The sequence below is a fragment of the Lingula anatina genome, chromosome 3, assembly GCF_051362555.1.
Source record: "Lingula anatina isolate TDL-2025a chromosome 3, LinAna3.0, whole genome shotgun sequence".
Taxonomy (NCBI): domain Eukaryota; kingdom Metazoa; phylum Brachiopoda; class Lingulata; order Lingulida; family Lingulidae; genus Lingula; species Lingula anatina.
Genome location: NC_141769.1, coordinates 9135362 through 9154148, shown reverse-complemented (window position 1 = coordinate 9154148; position 18787 = coordinate 9135362). Strand labels below are relative to the sequence as shown.

General features: G+C 34.6%; 2 protein-coding genes across 3 annotated transcripts; one reads left to right on the top strand and one right to left on the bottom strand.

The window, feature by feature from the left end:
• Window positions 1-1292: 1292 nt before the first annotated feature.
• Window positions 1293-14556, bottom strand: LOC106176375 (calnexin). 2 transcript variants are annotated; one of them, XM_013558734.3, is made up of 21 exons: window positions 14380-14556; window positions 13662-13785; window positions 13366-13445; window positions 12885-12943; window positions 12098-12162; window positions 11645-11721; window positions 10845-10926; window positions 10458-10574; window positions 10061-10136; window positions 9746-9824; window positions 9446-9520; window positions 9043-9192; window positions 8607-8647; window positions 8166-8281; window positions 7875-7949; window positions 7391-7543; window positions 6891-7025; window positions 5984-6080; window positions 5530-5618; window positions 1918-1988; window positions 1293-1661 (listed from the first exon to the last, which is right to left on the bottom strand). In XM_013558734.3, the coding sequence occupies exons 2-21, from the start codon at window positions 13755-13757 to the stop codon at window positions 1625-1627; spliced, it is 1770 nt and encodes a 589-aa protein (XP_013414188.2). In that variant the 5' UTR covers window positions 13758-13785; window positions 14380-14556; the 3' UTR covers window positions 1293-1624. The 2 variants fall into 2 exon arrangements, with proteins under 2 accessions (XP_013414188.2, XP_013414189.2); XM_013558735.3 differs by lacking the exon at window positions 6891-7025 and adding an exon at window positions 6516-6647.
• A 378-nt stretch (window positions 14557-14934) lies between these two features.
• LOC106176377 (polyubiquitin-C) lies at window positions 14935-18347 on the top strand. The gene is made up of 3 exons (XM_087008712.1): window positions 14935-15071; window positions 15590-15852; window positions 16358-18347. Exons 2-3 carry the CDS (start codon window positions 15597-15599, stop codon window positions 17929-17931), a joined length of 1830 nt encoding a protein of 609 aa, XP_086864838.1. The 5' UTR covers window positions 14935-15071; window positions 15590-15596; the 3' UTR covers window positions 17932-18347.
• The last annotated feature ends 440 nt before the right edge of the window (window positions 18348-18787 follow it).

The following is an 18787-nucleotide window of genomic DNA, read 5'->3' as shown; positions in this document are numbered from 1 at the left end:
CATAACGATTACATAATAAAATAAGGATATGAAATGAAAAGCTGTTGAAATAAGCTTTCTATTGATATGTAACATGTTGGTATATCTTGGTCGGTTTAGAAGATAGCTACCCCTGTTATCTACATCCTTAAAATAAAAAGTGCACTACATTGGAAAAGTTGAATGTTCCCCATTCAACTCATGGAATCTAATTTGATCAAACATGACATCATTTTTCATGGAATTTATCTATTCACAATCAAACTCTAGAACAGTAATTTTCATCAGGACATCCTGTTATTTGTAATCTTGTGTAAGAGTATGTATCAATATTATATTATATTATTTACTCCAATTAAGGCTGTCTTTTATTCCATATGGCATCCACCTATTAAAAGAATAGTGCCCTTTTGAACTTTCTGCAATGGATTTTGCACTTGCCTGATAAATTAAGCTAAAACTTGCCTATTACAAAGGAAGTTCAGAGGCACCATAAAAAATGACTTGTCACTGATGATGATGAAGTGGAAAATTGGAAGAGAAGGCTTGATTCAGACTAAATTAAACCAAGCTTATCTCACTTCAAATAGGTCAATAAAACATTAGAATCCCCAAGTTAATGAATTACACTGAAGCTGTGGAAATGCTGAGTACCATCAGCAAGTTAAGTCTTTCAAGAAATTAGTTTTTATGTACCAGTAATATTATTCCATTAATATATCTTTCCAGTTCCTCCATCAGGTTTTAATTTCCCACTTATCAACCTATAGTTTCACATTTTAGGAAAGCTGCAATGCACCACTGTTACAATAATATTTACAAGGATTTAATGTTTGTGGTTAAGCTAGGTGATGTGTGCCAAAGCAACAGCTGTTTTTCTGATTATTTTACTTCAGGTCATTATTAGAAATCATTTCAGGACAGGTTAACTTTTATAAATCCTTTTTTCAAAGTAAAAACTCTTTCCAATTTTCCCAACTCAAGGACCGCTGCTCAACCAGTTCTTACACTTATGATCAATATTTTATATAATTTCTAATTAAATTATTTAGTTCAAAGTATTTGACCAGACATTAGACTTGCCATGATCTTCCTGAAATTTCAGGAAATACATTTACTTTTATTTGAGGTTCTATAGGACTTTTAAGATCTTAATAAGGAAAGGTAAGTAGTATAAATATAGGAGGACATAATAACGTGACAGTGGCTCAATACGAATAACACACTGCCTGAAAAGTTAAATTAGAAAAACCATGTCCTTTTTTTTTCCAATTTTTATTTTCCATTAACAATTAATTAAATTGAAAACACACTAAATTTCTATACACCTTGGTTTTTTTTCAATGGTTTGGACAATAATATCAACAAAGATAGCAAAAAGATTTGTCATTTTTGATTTCCCCAATGACAGTCAGTTATATGTAATAATTAACATTTAGAAAGTCCAACCTCAGCAGTCTGACAATCACAAGACACAGACACAAAAAGTTAACAAAATTCAAAGTAACAAAAGTAGCAAGCTCAATTCATGTAGTAGTATATACAAGACTTGTTGTAAAAATTGATTGATGCCCACTGTTTGTAAAAGATTGAAATCACGGTAATTGTTTATTCTTATCTAACTACATTTTCTTGCTGCTATACCCTAGTCCTTTCTTGGTTTTCTTTTCCTAGGAGATTTTCTGAAAAGCAAAAACATAGGATTAAATTAAATTTTTCACCCCAATAGAAATATTAAAAGACTCATGAATGAGAAAAAAGTTCTGATTAATTATGTCAAAAATATGAGACCCATTACACAAGTATTTTGTATACACTGTACAGAAATGGTTACTTCTTTTGTTTCGTTATTATTTTTTATCTATTATAACACATCACTGTAATTAATTTGCAATTTGTAAGAAATAGCTGTACATCTAAATGATAAAAAATGCTTACCTTGGTGAACTATTGCTTTGTGACTCACTAGCTTCCTCTTCTTCTTCCTCTTCATCATCACCTTCCTTGTTCTGAGACAATTTTTTAGATAATAAAGCTGTTGTTAAATAATAACAAGGCAGCAAAGCTGTCAAATGTACAGACAAAGAACAGAAAATAAAGATGCAAATAAGTGAAAAATTAAATTTTCACAAAAAACTGTTAAATTGCCAGAAAAATTTACCAAACAGACTGCGTTGCCTATTGAAGCTGTATGTTAGACCCATGTTTCTTTCCTGTAAGTTTGAGAACAGTAAGTGACATGATTTCCCTTAAATGGTCATCATAGGAGCAGTGCCCAAAATAGGGGTTTCTTCAAATTTTGATGCAACATTACATAATGTTTAACAGCATAATGACAATCAAATGTTATTAATAAAATATTAGTAACATGGACATTCAGAAAATGTGACAAGCAAAAGTCTTCAAGATCATGGAACTTTAAAGTCACACCTTGAAAATGCCAATATGTGAAAAATTAAATTTTCACAAAAAACTGTTTAACTGTCAAAATAAATAAATAAATAAATAACAAGGCAGCAAAGCTGTCAAATGTACAGACAAAAAGCAGGAAATAACTATGCACAAAATAGGCTACTGTTTATTCTGATGCAAAAGTACATTATGTTAAACTGTAAATTCAACATCAAATTTTAATTATGCTCAACAGGTAATACCAATGAAAGTAAAATGTGTAACAAGCATAAGGCTTCAGGCCCATGAGAGTTCAAGTTCACACTTTGAAAATGTATAACTTCCAGAAAAAGAAGCCAATTAGACTGCTTTTCCAACTCAGGCTGCATGCCAATTTTCGAACTTGACCTCCGTTTTAGTAAGATCGATTACTCCTGAGAGTTTCACGACAACAGGCCTATCGGTTTTCCTTGAAATGTGTTTACAGTGTTGCATATATGTTGAAAAGTGAAAGAAAAAAGCATAACTTCTACAATAATGGCCCGATCATCCTGATTTTCGAACTTGACCTGCATTTTATGAATATTCATCAGCTCTTTAAATATGAAGCCCAAAAGTAAAACTGCCTTCCACTTATCGTGTTTACAATGAAAGTGCAAGGTGCCGGCAACAGCGATGACGGCGACGACAGACGCAGGTGATGGCAATATGTACAGACACATCTGTACATATTTACTGTACTGTTTGAGAACAGTAAGTTACATGGTTTTTCTTAAATGGTCATCATGGGAGCAGTGCCCAAAATAGTTTTTTTTCAAATTTTGATGCAATATTACATAACGTTTAACAGCATATTGACCATCAATTTTTAATAATAAAATATTAGTATCATGGATATTCAGAAAATGTGACTAGCAAAGGTCTTTAGGCCCATGGAACTTCAAAGTCACAACTTGAAAATGCCAAAATGTAAACAAGACAGCACTGTTCTGAAATGTTTTTTTTTTCCATTTTTAACAATTTTTAACATAAAACAAAATTAACAGTTAACTGCCATTTTTATATTATCAACTAAGAAAATTGATGAGATGGGAAAAATATCAACAGAGCAGTGTTAAATGTCCAATTTCTTCCATTCTGAGATTCTGAACATAGTGAATAATTCAATCTGACAAACTGCAATGATATGAGTTTATTTCCATTTTTGAAACTTTATTACACAATACGATAACAAGTTTACCATCATTTTTACAAAATCAACTAACAATGTTGTAAAGATGCAGGAAATGTCAAACAAACACTTTTACGTATCTTATTAGTTTAATAATGAGACTGTTAACATGCCTAAGAATTGAATCTGAGGAAATGTGAAAAATATGCTGAAAAGTGAAAAAACAGCATAACTTCTACAATAATGGCCCGATCATGCTGATTTTCGAACTTGACCTGCGTTTTATGAATATTCATCAGCTCTGTAAATATAAAGCCAAAAAGTAAAACTGCCCTCCACTTATCGTGTTTACAAGGAAAGTGCACGGCGCCGGCATCGGCATCGGCATCGCCATCGCCATCGGCGACGACAGACGCAGGTGATGGCAATATGTACAGACACATCTGTGTCTGTACATAAAAATACCAAACAGACTGCATTGCCTACTGAAGCTGTATTTTAGTCCCATTTTTCTTTCCTGTAAGTTTGAGAACAGTAAGTGACATGATTTTCCTTAAATGGTCATCATGGAAGCAGTGCCCAAAATAGGGGTTTCTTCAAATTTTGATGCAATATTACATAATGTTTAACAGCTAAATGACCATCAATTTTTTATTATAAAATATTTGTATCACAGATATTCAGAAAATGTGACTAGCAAAGGTCTTCAGGCCCATGGAACTTCAAAGTCACGCCTTGATAATGCCAAAACGTAAACAAGACAGCACTGTTCTGAAATGGGTTTATTTCCATTTTTAACACTTTTTTAACATAAAACAATATAAACATTTTACTGCCATTTTTATATGTCCAACTAAGAAAATTGGTGAGATGGGAAAAGTATCAATAGAACAGTGTTAAATGTCCAATTTCCTCCATTCTGAGATTCTGAACATAGTGGATGATTGAATATGACAAACTGCAATGATATGAGTTTATTTCCATTTTTGACACTTTATTACACAATACATGATAACAAGTTTACCATGTTTTTTACACAATCAACTAACAATGTTGTAAAGATGCAGGAAATATCAAACAAACACTTTTAGGCATCTTATTAGTTAAATAATGAGACTGTTAACATGCCTAATAATTGAATCTGAGGAAATGTGAAAAATCAGTATAACTTCTTAAGTAATGGCCCGATTATGCTTATTTTCGAACTCAACCTGCATTTTAGTAAGATTGACCACTCCTGTGAGTATAATTACAATTGGCCAATCCGTTTTTCTTATATTGTGTTATCAGTGTTGCATTTATATTGAAAATAGTGAAAAAACAGCATAAATTACCTATAAGTGACCCGATCATGCTGATTTTCGAACTTGACCTGCGTATTATGAATATTCATCAGTTCTGTAAGTTTCAAGTCAAAAGGTAAAATTGTTTTCCACTTATCATGTTATCGGTGCTGCATACATGCTGAAAAAAGTGAAAAAACAGCATAAATTCCCTAAAAGTGACCCGATCATGCTGATTTTCGAACTTGACCTGCGTATTATGAATATTCATCAGTTCTGTAAGTTTCAAGTCAAAAGGTAAAATGGTTTTCCACTTATCGTGTTATCGGTGCTGCATATATGCTGAAAAAAGTGAAAAAACAGCATAAATTCCCTAAAAGTGACCCGATCATGCTGATTTTCGAACTTGACCTGCGTATTATGAATATTCATCAGTTCTGCAAGTTTCAAGTCAAAAGGCAAAATGGTTTTCCACTTATCGTGTTATCGGTAAAAGTGCACGGCGACGGCGACGGCGGCGACGACAGCGACGACGGCGACGACAGACGCAGATGATGGCTATATGTACAGACACATCTGTGTCTGTACATAAAAATCAATTTCACTGTCAATACACATGTTGGAATATATAATGTAAAATTTGGTCAAGCTAGATGTCAGGTACAACATAAACAGAGGTGATCAGACTATGTACAGACAACTCACCTCCTCCTCTACCTCTAGGTCACTTTTCTTTGTCCTTCTCCTCACACCTGTTCCTGCATCTCCACCTGCCTTGCTTTCTTCACTAGCTTCTACAATACAAAAAAATACAACCTAATAAATGGTCTCAAAAATAAAAAATAAAATAAAAATAAAATAAATAAATTTAAAATTAAAAATCAAACTTAACTGTCATTAATTCAGCACATTTAAGATCAATCAATTTACATCACTTTATTTTAAGAAAATATCACACTGTTCTGTAGATATCAACTTTCAAAACTAGACCTCTCTGCATTCTTTAAAATTTAAGGATGTGCTGGTTGTTTTCAAGATATCCTTTAAAATTCCTTTGCATTAAGCTTTTGCAAGCGCAAAATAATCTTGTTTCCTTTTTTACTACTTAATTTACTTGTCAAGAATTAAAAAACATATCAATTCAAAACAGAAATGTTACCTGCTTTCTCTTCCTCTCCAGCTTTTTCCTCCTCTTTCTCTTCTTCTGCTTCTGTCTTTTCATCATCAAATTTTTTTCTAGCAGCAATGTCATCAACCTAAAGCATACCAAATGATATATTCAATCTGCACATATTTTCATTCAAAGGGAATTTTACTTGATGCTTTTTCTGATAAAAGAAACACTTTCATACTGTAGTGATAAGAAACATTCACTTCTCAAAAACCTCTCAAATAAAATGTCAAGCTTGGTGGAAAAAAATCAATGGTTTCTTTATTCTAACAAATCAGATTCATATACTTTACTTGTTGTTACTTTTGCTCTTGGTGAGTAAAGATCATGCAACCAACTAAAGAAAACTAAAACTTTAAAAGGTTCAGACAACAGAAATTTGGACACAAATAATTCTCCAAGTTCAAATTCTCCATGAAATCAGAATTTTCAATGCAATTTTGAATAAATAGATAAATTCATTTCAGAGGAACTAAATAAAAAAGATAAATAACATAAAATAAACAAAGGCCAAACTGACCTTAAGAGGGCCTCTGTTTGGACAACAAATAACTGATAAAACAACTACAGGCATGAGAATAACAAATGCGTAAACACCCCACAGCCATTTACGCTCCTCAGCAGCATCCTTTAACTGTCGGAATATGCCGACCTACAGAAGAAAACACACAGTTGAAAAACAAATGATGAAAACATCAGCAAGGTGAAACTCAGTGGGGGTAACTGCTTGACAGAAAATGGTGTTGGCTTGCTTATCTTAAGCAACCTTTTTTCAACATTTTCCAGCCATTCAGAAGACTTGTAGGCCAGCTATCCCATGATCCATTTGATACGACCTTGACCCCACTGAATCTCACATCTGCTGACAGGACTCAAATCAGTCTCGCCCTCTTACCTGAGATGGTTTATCAGAGGACATACAGCAATATGCTACTATTAAGACAACAGGGAGGATTACTACGAGGGCTATAACGGCCCAGAGCCAGGGACGCTCTTGTGCAGCATCCATGACTGCATCTATAACACTTTTCTGAAAACAAAGGGATCAGTTGAAGAAAATGCTTGTCCATAAAGCTTATGTATAAGCTAAAGAAGAAAAAAATTCAAACATGTACTATCGATCTTTAACAAACTTTGAAAATCAACACTCCAAATGCAATATAATGAATATGATTTCATTTTCCTTTCTTGAAGGATATTTTAGCAGAGAGACTGCAAACTGAAATGTTAATGGAAATTTACCACTTGCCTTGAGTATTTTATATCTAATTAAAAGCATTATAATTTTCAATTTCTGCTATTTATGAATCTTAAAAGTAAAAAGAATTAATAAAAAAATAAAATAAAAAAGAAGTCAAATGATAAAATCATGAATATTTCTTTTCACAATCTTACTCCTGATGAGTTAATTTTTTTCTCCTCCTCCTTCTTCTTCAAAGCCCAGGTCTGTTCAGCAAGTGAGTCTGCTGTGGCTTTGCTGTCTGTGATGATGAAGTTGTCAAACAAAATGTCCTCTGTCATTGTCCAAAGCTCTAATGCTACAGCCGACTGAAAAATTAAAAAGAAGTTTAAAAAACGCATAGAAATTCCAGTTTGATGCATCAAATTTTTTTATCTCACAGTAACAACCACTGACTTGTTTGAAAGTAATTTGCAGTACTTTTGTACAGAGAGGAAAGTGGCCTTAAAAAATGTAAGCACTGAGGTGTGAAGCTCTGTATGGGGGAAGGAGGGGAAGGGGCATAATTACAATAGCCGAATATCCAGATATATTTGATCCAGAAGACTTTTACTGGATCTTGTATATATAAAGCAGTGTCATATCTCCCATGATGAAGTTGACATTTTTTAAGTAGGAATCATGCTATACTGGACTTACAAATGGGGTCACTTTGTATGGAGTGAGATCTTCATAGTAGTCTGGGTTTGGAATCATTCTTGGTTTCCACTTGCCCTGCAAAAAAAGGATACACACAACTTCCATCATTACATGTTTATAACATTTGTACTCATTTATAAACTTTGGCATTTTCTTTCAGGATTGCTGAATTTTATGGTTGTTTAATACATGGTCAAATGAAACAGAAAATGATTGAACTTGTAATATTATATTGGATAACATTCCATTCAACATAAGGTACATAATCTAACATAGTTTATAACCATTTACCTTGTAGTTGGGATTGTCAATCTTGGGTGCAGACCACTTGCCCTTGTACTTGGGGTTCTTGATGGTGGGTGGGGTCCACTTGCCGCACCCTGGGGCACCCTCACACTTGGGGTTGCCTGAAATTACCACCACGGAACTATAAAAACAAGCACTATCTAAATAAGCAAAATATTACAATACTAAGTACATTGTTCTTTAAGGTATGGACCTTATCAAGAATTTATTTGTACAATATTTAATCTTTATTTTAAAAGATGGTGATTAAATTTAGTTATTTTGATTCCATTAGTAGATATCATTCATCATCCACTATCTCCCCTGATAAGACACCAAGGACAGATACAAATGTCTGTATAAATGTCCACAAAGAATACTTAGTAATATTTCTTCTAGATCTTTAATAGTTTTCATGATGTTTAATCACAAATAAGAAAGTCTTACTAATTTGTGGTGCTTCCCACTCGCCGTCCATGTCCTCATCCCTGCAATGTACAATGTTGATATTGTTAAACAAGTATCAATTACAACACTGCCTTATACACTAGGAGAAGTTTATGATATTAATACTGGATGTCTAGTGAGTTGCTATATGTGGAAAGTAATTTAAGACCAGAGACAGATTTAAAAAGACTGCATATGCTAGTGAAAGTCATATGTGATAGCATAACTATCAGCCTCTCTGGTCTACCCAGCAGATGGCTTGACCTGCAATAGCAGCAATAGCTTGTTTGCTCTGCAACAATTTTAATTCAAATTCACAGACTTGCAAAACAGTCTTTTTTAAAAATATTCGTGGGGGGTGGGGGATCCACTATATATCACGTTCATATAGCTATTCTGGTTACATATTTATATTGCAAATAAATAATCTAATTACCAATCGGAAGGTTTTTCTGCTTCTGGATCAGGTATGAGCTCTGGTTCGTCATCCAACCAACCACTTGGTTTTGCGGCATCTGGATCTACTATGGTCTCTGGTTGAGTCTCGTCCCAGTCATCTGGCTTGGTAGCATCAGGATCTGGGATTCTGAGAAAATTATGACGTGTATTGCATCAGGATTGAATTTATGACGTTTCAAATTTTAATGTTAACTATATTATACCAAACCTTGCAAGTTTTATAATACAGCTGCATAAAAGCACAGGGTATACTTCAGACTTTAAACCAATAAAACCTTGAGTACCTTTTCATTTTCTGTCATGTTGTGACCAACTGTAACCAACTAAAATGTGAAATATAAACTAGTAAATTCGTGGCAAATATTACACAAAAAACTTACTTTTCTCTTTCATCCCAGTCTTCAGGCTTTTTATCATTCTTATCTTCAATTTCCTTAGGTGGGTTTACTGGTGGGCTGAAAAATAGCACAAACACTGACAAAGAACTTAGGATTTACAAAAGTCTTCTTTCACCTTTAGCTGGCTGCAAATATTTTCTGTAACACGTCATTCAAATATTGATACATCTCTTAACTATTGCAAAGCTTTATTTCTATTTAAGACTAAAAATTTCATATTTTTGCACAGCTTTTTTACTGCTATACATAAATACAGACATTTATCTACATAAGGCAACTTACGTCATATCTTCCAGGAGATTACCACTATTAACCAATTCTTGATCAACATAGATCTCAAATGAATTGTCATCCGCAATAACTGGAGAGAAACAAATTTAAAAGTCAGTCAAGGCAATGCACTTCATATATCACAGGCTAAATGACGAAAATGTATTAAAAGAACCTGTTTGAGGAAATGTATTTTTCCAAATGCTCTTGAACAACCTATTCTAATTTACCAAGTCCAATCAGTAATCCAACAAAAGTGTGTAAGTGGTAAAAAGACCTGTTATTTCCCATTAAAAAATGAATTCGCAAATGTCAATCTTAACCCACCTAAAGTGAAGAGATGAGTCTTTTTATCTGTGAAATAACCATCCAAACTGCCAGATGGTTTTTTCGCATGTTTTTCCTAAAAAGAAAAGACATATCCTAAATTCTAAAAACACAAGTTGGTATTTCTTTTCTTCACAATTCTAACTGGACTGTGTAAAAGAAATTTCACTTCAACACCTGCAAATTACAGCCTGTTACAAAATATGTGATAAACTTGGTTTTCAAAAAAATTGGCAAGATGGTATTATAACCTAATTTCTAGGAGCTTAGAGTAATGAGAAATATATCATGCTGAAACTCATAATAAGCATCATATTGGACATAATTTCATTCTACATATCTGTAACTGTCAAATTCTCTAAAACATGTGCATTCATCTCTCTGATATCTTTCTTACCTCTGCCTGCCCTGACTTTTTATTGGTGTGTCTGAGAATAAAATGTAGCTTGTGGTCCATTCCACACTTGTCAGGGCCAAACATGATGGTGTAAGGGGTCTTGTCATTCAGTTTTTTCTGAAAACAAATGAGAAAGAATATACACATCTCTAAACAACATATCATGTGCAATGCATATGCCATTTTATTTAATCTTATTGGGAAATACAAAATGTTAGCCAGTGCAAAAAAAAAAACTGCTTTATTTATCAATATTTTATTTATTTCATTAACACTGATTCAAACAAAATTTAAATTCAATAATGCAATACTTAGAAACTGAACAAGTTTTAAAAACACCAAGCAGAAGTGCCAATACTCTCAGCCACACACAAAATGTTTACATACCAGGTTCATGTTTTTAGAATGAGATAACAGTTTGATATAGGCTCCACCACACTCCATTCCTTCCTGGAACTTCACTTCATATCTAATTTTAAAATTGAAATTGAGATGCTTAAAATCCTTTGTATATATTTTGTTCATTCGCTGACAATTTGTCCAAAATATTAGTAACATTATTGTGGGTTTCTTTCTTGACTTTTCATTCTTTCTATTTCTTCTTCTTATTTTGCTTTGAAAATCACCCCCCCCCCCCCCACCCACACACACACACCTTCACTATCACATGAATTGTGACTTCCTATTGATAACAGAACTGCATATGAAGGTGCCATGTTTTCCTGACACGTAACTAAGTAACACTTGTGTTTTTATCACAAAACCTATCTGCATCATTTTGCATAATTAAGTTCTCTTTCCCTTATACTATAACTGATAAATGATTAAAAACAGCTTGGTAAACATTAAACTGTACTCATATCACAAAGTCCAATTAGATTACCCTCATTATTTTGTGCTTGTATAAGGAAATTATTGTTACCAAACGTACCAAAGATACGGTGATCATATACAATTTAAATGGAAATTTATTTTCAAGTGTACTAAATGAATATAGCTATGGCATCAGCACTATCACAACTATATCTATAACCTATAAGAGCATCACATTTGACCTTGAAACTAATTTCAATGCATCTGATGAGATTGGTTATCACTGTTAGGTTTTTAGCAGTTAAAAATTGAACAGATCTTTTATCATCATCATTATTATATAGCATGAATATGTAATTATAAATAGTACTTACTGCACTACCAGCTGTTGACCCGTAAACTCAAATGGCTTGGTAAACTTGGCAGCTATGGCATGAAGCTTGGCACGTGACTGGAATGAAGAATATAGTATACATTCTTTCTGTTCAGTTTGGTTCTTTGCTCTTATTGCACAGATGCTTCTTAAATCTTTTCCAAAATATGGGGTTTTATTTAGAAAAGACAAAAAGACAAAATTTTACTCATAATTACTGTATTAACAAAATTATTTTTGAACAAGGATATCAGTTATCTAAGAATGGTACAACATGCATACAACTAGAGAATGTTTAAAAGAGAAAAATGCTCAGCTGAATTGCACAAGCATGAAGAAATAATTGTCAGATAGTAGTTGATCTCTGGAAATGTAACTACGTCTTAAAAATCCTAGTATTTTGGCAAAAATTCTCTTCAGTTTTTTTGTGCTTTTATATGCTTAATCCTCTCACCTTTAATACTAGTCCCAAATCTCCCTGCAATGGGTTGGACTTTGGTTCTTCAATATTCCACTTTCCTACATAATAATAATAATAATAATAATAATAATAATAATAATAATAATCACTGTCAGAATGAAGAACTGAGCTTAACATTTTACCTTAAGTCAGACTCTTGCCCGTTATTTTCTTTTTGTTTACTTCATCATTTGTAAACAATGCAACAAAAATATTCCACTCATTGCCAAAGCAGCAATATATGAATTTCAAGTACACTGCAGAGACAATTAACAACGAATGCCATGAAATAGCATGCCTGTAGTGGAATAAGAATACTTCTGATGAATTCCACAGGTTTAATTTATGCAAGCTCACAGCAACCACTTCCTCTACCTCACCTCATCTCTTTGTGTACATTGAGGTTCTTCATACTAAGACTAGAACTCTGCTAATTGTGCTAAATAATTGTTTACCAAGCCATTGGGATAAACATTAATTACCATCATCACCAACCTTTCGGAGAACTTAGGTCATCACAGCAATGAAACACTAAGAGGGGATATGTGCAACTATTGTTATGTTGAGAAAAACTGCTTTCATATTTCAGACCTGATCAGAAATTGTCATTAGTCTGTCATGGATTGGTGCTTCAAATCAAGATATGCATTCATCAATTTAGGTAGTGAAGGTTTAGGTTGTGGACAATGGGTGTTACATTGCATATCAACAATATTAGTGAAGCCAGACTAGCTAAACAAAGCTTTGAACATTTCTTATGTCTGTCAACTTATCTCCTGACCTTCATATTTTGCTATGGCTTCCTCTGTGTCATCTTTCTTTGTATCTGATAAAATCCACCTATAACAAAGGGAATTTTACTATTAAACAGAAAAATAAAAGGAAATATTCTAAAATGTTATGACTTAAAAATCCTATGATCATTATTCCATCAAATGTAGATGTAGGGCATCTAAAAACAATTATAAGTTAAATCATTGTAATGTGCATTTGACAATTTCACTATTCATTTCATTATTTTAAAAAATACCTAACATAATTTGATGTGTTTTAATACATTATATTTTACTAGTGTGGTTTTCATTAGTAATTTTATGTGGTTTTAGACTCATTTACTGAAACCCAGCATTATCATTAAGTATAAAGGGCTTACAATGACAGCACTGCAATTAATCATTACATGGTTTATTTTTACTGCAATGCCCAAAGAACACTTCCTTTGCTTGAAACTTATAAAAGATTTAACTAGTTTACTTTCTTACTTATTATTCAAAACACCAGGATCATCAAATGTCTCTAAGAAATGTGGACTTCCAGAAATTTCTGGTGGGAAATACTGGACCTACAACAACAGTAAATGAAGATTTAATTACACATTTATACAAATTACCACAAATATGATCATACGACATTCAGTGACACAAACATGCAAACAATAAATATTTCAGGACCAGGACTGTAAGTGATTTTAGACTAAATTATAAAAAGATCTTATCCACCACAGCAAAAAATGTGAAATCATTATATATCATGAAATACTATTGTAAATTTTCTTTACCTTTTTTTCAGTTTCTACAGGTTCCGCTTCACCTTCTGACTTCACAATGTGACAACAGACAGTCAGCATCAACACTAAAAACATCCAACTATTCATCTTTGTTTTGATACTCTTCCCTTTTATTCTGAAATGTATTGGCATAAAAGACAATTCAGATCAATTAAGTGATGTCTAAGAATATATCTCAGCATTAAGATTTATGAATATGAATTAACATGATCGATCGAGCTATTGATTACAGCAGTCCATGTGATGAAATTATGACAATAATACCCAAGTGCAGTCATTTAGTTTACTCTGAAAACAATAACCTTTCATCCAGACCGTCATCTTAGTAAATTCTGGAGCTTGACAAAAATAATCAAGAAATAAAAATATTGTCTTAAAATTTTAAAGAAATAAAATAATTATAATTCAATTTACAACTTTTTGCTCCCGCTTTCTTTTTTCAAATGGAGGAACGTTCCCCACCCTTTCTCTCTATTGCCCCTCGCATCTTCAACTAGCAGACACCTTGCAATTATAACTACAGTACACTACCTACTGCACAGTGTAGTGCAGTTTTTGGTGTTGTACACTGGAGTGTAGTGTATAAAAGAGACTGAACAGCGAAGACAAAATAATATTGTGGTTTATCTCTTTCAGCGCAAAGATGCTTCATTCATATTCTTAGGGAAATTTTAATTTTAACATGAGATTTCGTGCTAAACATACTGACCTTGCTGAAAGTAAACTTTCTTTCCCTAAATCAGGTACTTTGATACTTGATCGTAAAAAAATTTAGCAAAGAAATGCTATAATCATCTCCCTATTGCCGGTGTAAAGTTTGGCCATGTGCATAAAACGTGGGAAAATTTCATTTGCTGATATAGAACAAGAGCTTTGATTGGGTGATGTGGAAATCTCTAAGAAAGGAGAAGAATGCAGATAAACGTGAATACTTATTTCTAAAATGAAACAGATTTATAATATTATATCCTTACATATAAACAAAAACAATTCATGTAATGATTTGCTTCAGAGTTAAAAGTATTAATAAGAAAAAAATCTCGCTGCACTATTGTTTATGGCATTTAACCAATCAACTTTGAGGTCAAATCAAGATAGCCCTTTTTCTCAAGTAATATCATTGCGCGTGTAAAATTGTATTTCCATTATGTGTCAATTTGATTCAAATCAAACATTTCTTATTTCAGAAAATGTATTATTGGCCTTGTCCTGCTTTCAAATATCATAAGATTATTTGTCTTTCATTTATTTTGCATGGTTAATTTGGATCTCTTTTTTTAAGCGGTGACCCTGAATAATCAATTGTACACTATTTATTCTGCGCGTCGGCAAATAGCAGGAAAGAAGCTGACTAAGCACTTGCTGAAGAGATCGCTAGCATTTCACTGCAGAAAAATACGGGTAAATATTTCTTTAATGTCATCAAAAATCACTGAATCTTATTACTGTACAATTAATTAAGCATTAGTCCAGGTTTCTCACATTCTGTATTCTTTAGATGGGTAGTAAAAATGGATATTTAACTGGGTTTTGATTTCCAATATTTTCTTTGTTCGTATTTTGAGTAAATGGCCAATGTTATGCATAATTTCTTGGTATTCGCATAATATTAGGGATTTTAATATCAAGATACTTATAAAGGCATAACAAAGGGTAGACTTGAGGTATTCGTTGACCTTTGGAGTTTGATTTTCGGTTCTTTTGTCAAGTCACGATTGCAAAACGAAATCACGTGATCATCAGGTTAAGGAAACACGTCATCGTATATAAATAGAGATGATGGAGTCAGCTGATAGATAACGGATGTGAAAATGATGACTCGACAATAGTATTTTCTAGATAAGTTTGTGGAGTATATAAGCTGAGACGTGTTAGTTTTACATCAGAATTCATTTACGCTATTCAACATTACATTCTAGAATCAACATGCAGATTTTTGTGAAGACTTTGACTGGGAAGACCATTACCCTTGAGGTAGAGCCATCAGATACCATTGAAAATGTGAAGGCCAAGATTCAAGACAAAGAGGGGATACCACCTGACCAACAACGTCTGATTTTTGCTGGTAAACAGCTGGAAGATGGCCGCACCCTGAGTGACTACAATATTCAGAAAGAATCCACCCTTCATTTGGTGTTGCGTCTACGTGGTGGCATGCAGATTTTTGTGAAAACTCTGACTGGTATGTCAATCATTTGTATGTTAAACACGGCCAAAGAAAATCGATGGCCATTTTATCATTATCTATAAATGACCTCAAGTTTCACTTAGATATCTGTACCAAATATTTTGTTTTCATTACTAGTGACCAAATAAATGATATCATACAAAGGCTATCCCAAAAGAGAGAGAGAGATGTTTAGTTGTCATTTGGACAGATGTTGGCCTCAAAAGATACCTGGTCAGCAAAAGAATTTTTTTTTTTTTTTTTTTTTTTTTTTTTTTTTTTTTTTTTGGCGGGGGGGGGGGGGGGGGGGGGGGTCCTAGAGTTGGACTCACTGTGAATTGATGACCAAATTTTAGATTTACATTTTGGACTTCCTGTAAGCCAAATCCTGGGGAAACCCCTGTTTCACACTAACATATTTTATAACACAGAGAATTGTCCTGTAATGATAGTGTTCTGAATTTTATAATATCCGAGTATAAATGGATGCTGTATCTAACCTTTGGTTTTAATTTTTCAGGCAAAACTATAACCCTTGAAGTAGAGCCCTCAGATACCATTGAAAATGTGAAGGCCAAGATCCAGGACAAAGAAGGCATTCCCCCAGATCAACAGCGTTTGATCTTTGCTGGGAAGCAGTTGGAAGATGGCCGCACCTTGAGCGACTACAACATCCAGAAGGAGTCCACTCTCCATCTTGTGCTGCGTCTCCGTGGTGGTATGCAGATCTTTGTCAAAACTCTCACAGGCAAGACCATTACCCTCGAGGTAGAGCCCTCAGATACCATTGAAAATGTGAAGGCCAAGATCCAGGACAAAGAAGGCATTCCCCCAGATCAGCAGCGTTTGATCTTTGCTGGTAAGCAGTTGGAAGATGGCCGCACCTTGAGCGACTACAACATCCAGAAGGAGTCTACTCTCCATCTTGTACTGCGTCTCCGTGGTGGTATGCAGATCTTTGTCAAAACCCTCACAGGCAAGACCATCACCCTCGAGGTAGAGCCCTCAGATACCATTGAAAATGTGAAGGCTAAGATCCAAGACAAAGAAGGCATTCCCCCAGATCAGCAGCGTTTGATCTTTGCTGGTAAGCAGCTGGAAGATGGCCGCACCTTGAGCGACTACAACATCCAGAAAGAGTCCACTCTCCATCTTGTGCTTCGTCTCCGTGGTGGTATGCAGATCTTTGTCAAAACTCTCACAGGCAAGACCATCACTCTCGAAGTAGAACCCTCAGATACCATTGAAAATGTGAAGGCCAAGATCCAGGACAAAGAAGGCATTCCCCCAGATCAGCAGCGTTTGATCTTTGCTGGTAAGCAGTTGGAAGATGGCCGCACCTTGAGCGACTACAACATCCAGAAGGAGTCTACTCTCCATCTTGTACTGCGTCTCCGTGGTGGTATGCAGATCTTTGTCAAAACCCTCACAGGCAAGACCATCACCCTCGAGGTAGAGCCCTCAGATACCATTGAAAATGTGAAGGCTAAGATCCAAGACAAAGAAGGCATTCCCCCAGATCAGCAGCGTTTGATCTTTGCTGGTAAGCAGCTGGAAGATGGCCGCACCTTGAGCGACTACAACATCCAGAAAGAGTCCACTCTCCATCTTGTGCTTCGTCTCCGTGGTGGTATGCAGATCTTTGTCAAAACTCTCACAGGCAAGACCATCACCCTGGAGGTAGAGCCCTCAGATACCATTGAAAACGTGAAGGCCAAGATCCAAGACAAAGAAGGCATTCCCCCAGATCAGCAGCGTTTGATCTTTGCTGGTAAGCAGTTGGAAGATGGCCGTACTTTGAGTGACTACAACATTCAGAAAGAGTCCACTCTCCATCTTGTGCTTCGTCTCCGTGGTGGTATGCAGATCTTTGTCAAAACTCTCACAGGCAAGACCATCACCCTGGAGGTAGAGCCCTCAGATACCATTGAAAATGTGAAGGCCAAGATCCAAGACAAAGAAGGCATTCCCCCAGATCAGCAGCGTTTGATCTTTGCTGGGAAGCAGTTGGAAGATGGTCGCACCTTGAGCGACTACAACATTCAGAAAGAGTCCACTCTCCATCTTGTGCTGCGTCTCCGTGGTGGCCAGTAATTTTCAGTTGACCAAAACTTGTTTGCTGGCAAGATCAAAAGCATTTCAGTAATTTATCATAAGAACTGTCTTAATTACTCAAATAACAGCTTTCCTGTGATTTTTATTTTGGCTATTTTTCTCCTATCAGTGTCTGAAATTTCCTTTTTTATGAAAGTTCAATCTGAAAGTTTATGAAAGTGAAGTCTCACTGTAAAGGAACGCAGTTTTATTTTACCTGGACACACGAACTCTTAAAATAGAGGTGTAAAGTTGGATTCTCAAATTGGACTGTAAAATGACAATACATGCTCTGTGGAGCGGTGTAGTAATTGGCTATCACCTGTTCTCACAAGAAATAAAAAACTGTCCCGTTTTAATTTGAGGTAGTTAATTCTCTGATGGATATCTGAAAAATAAACTTGATTGCATTTTAACTTGTCTTTTCATTCTCAAGTTCCATATAGTTTTGTTCTTGCAATCGCATAAATGCTATTAGTACCTTTGATATCTGCAACACAACTTGAGATTTTCCATGTCCACAAAATGGTATAATTTAAATGTGGTGGTGATCAAGCTTTTTAGCAATTGGTAATACTGCATCAAAATTAACCAAAACCCATATTTGGCTCTCATTTTCTGTTCGCTTTTCTAAGACCCCATCCCCACAGACTTGAGATTTATCTATCCCCATGGGGAGTCTCACTAAATTGCTGTCAGCTTAGCCGGCTTAAGCGTCTGTCCCGCCTACTAAGAGTTGTTAAGGGGTAATCAACTACCGTGCACGCTCAGCTGACATCAGTTTAGCGTGAACCCCCAGGGAGTTGGGTCGAACTAGATGGATCTATCTAAATCCATGGGAATGCACTCTAACACC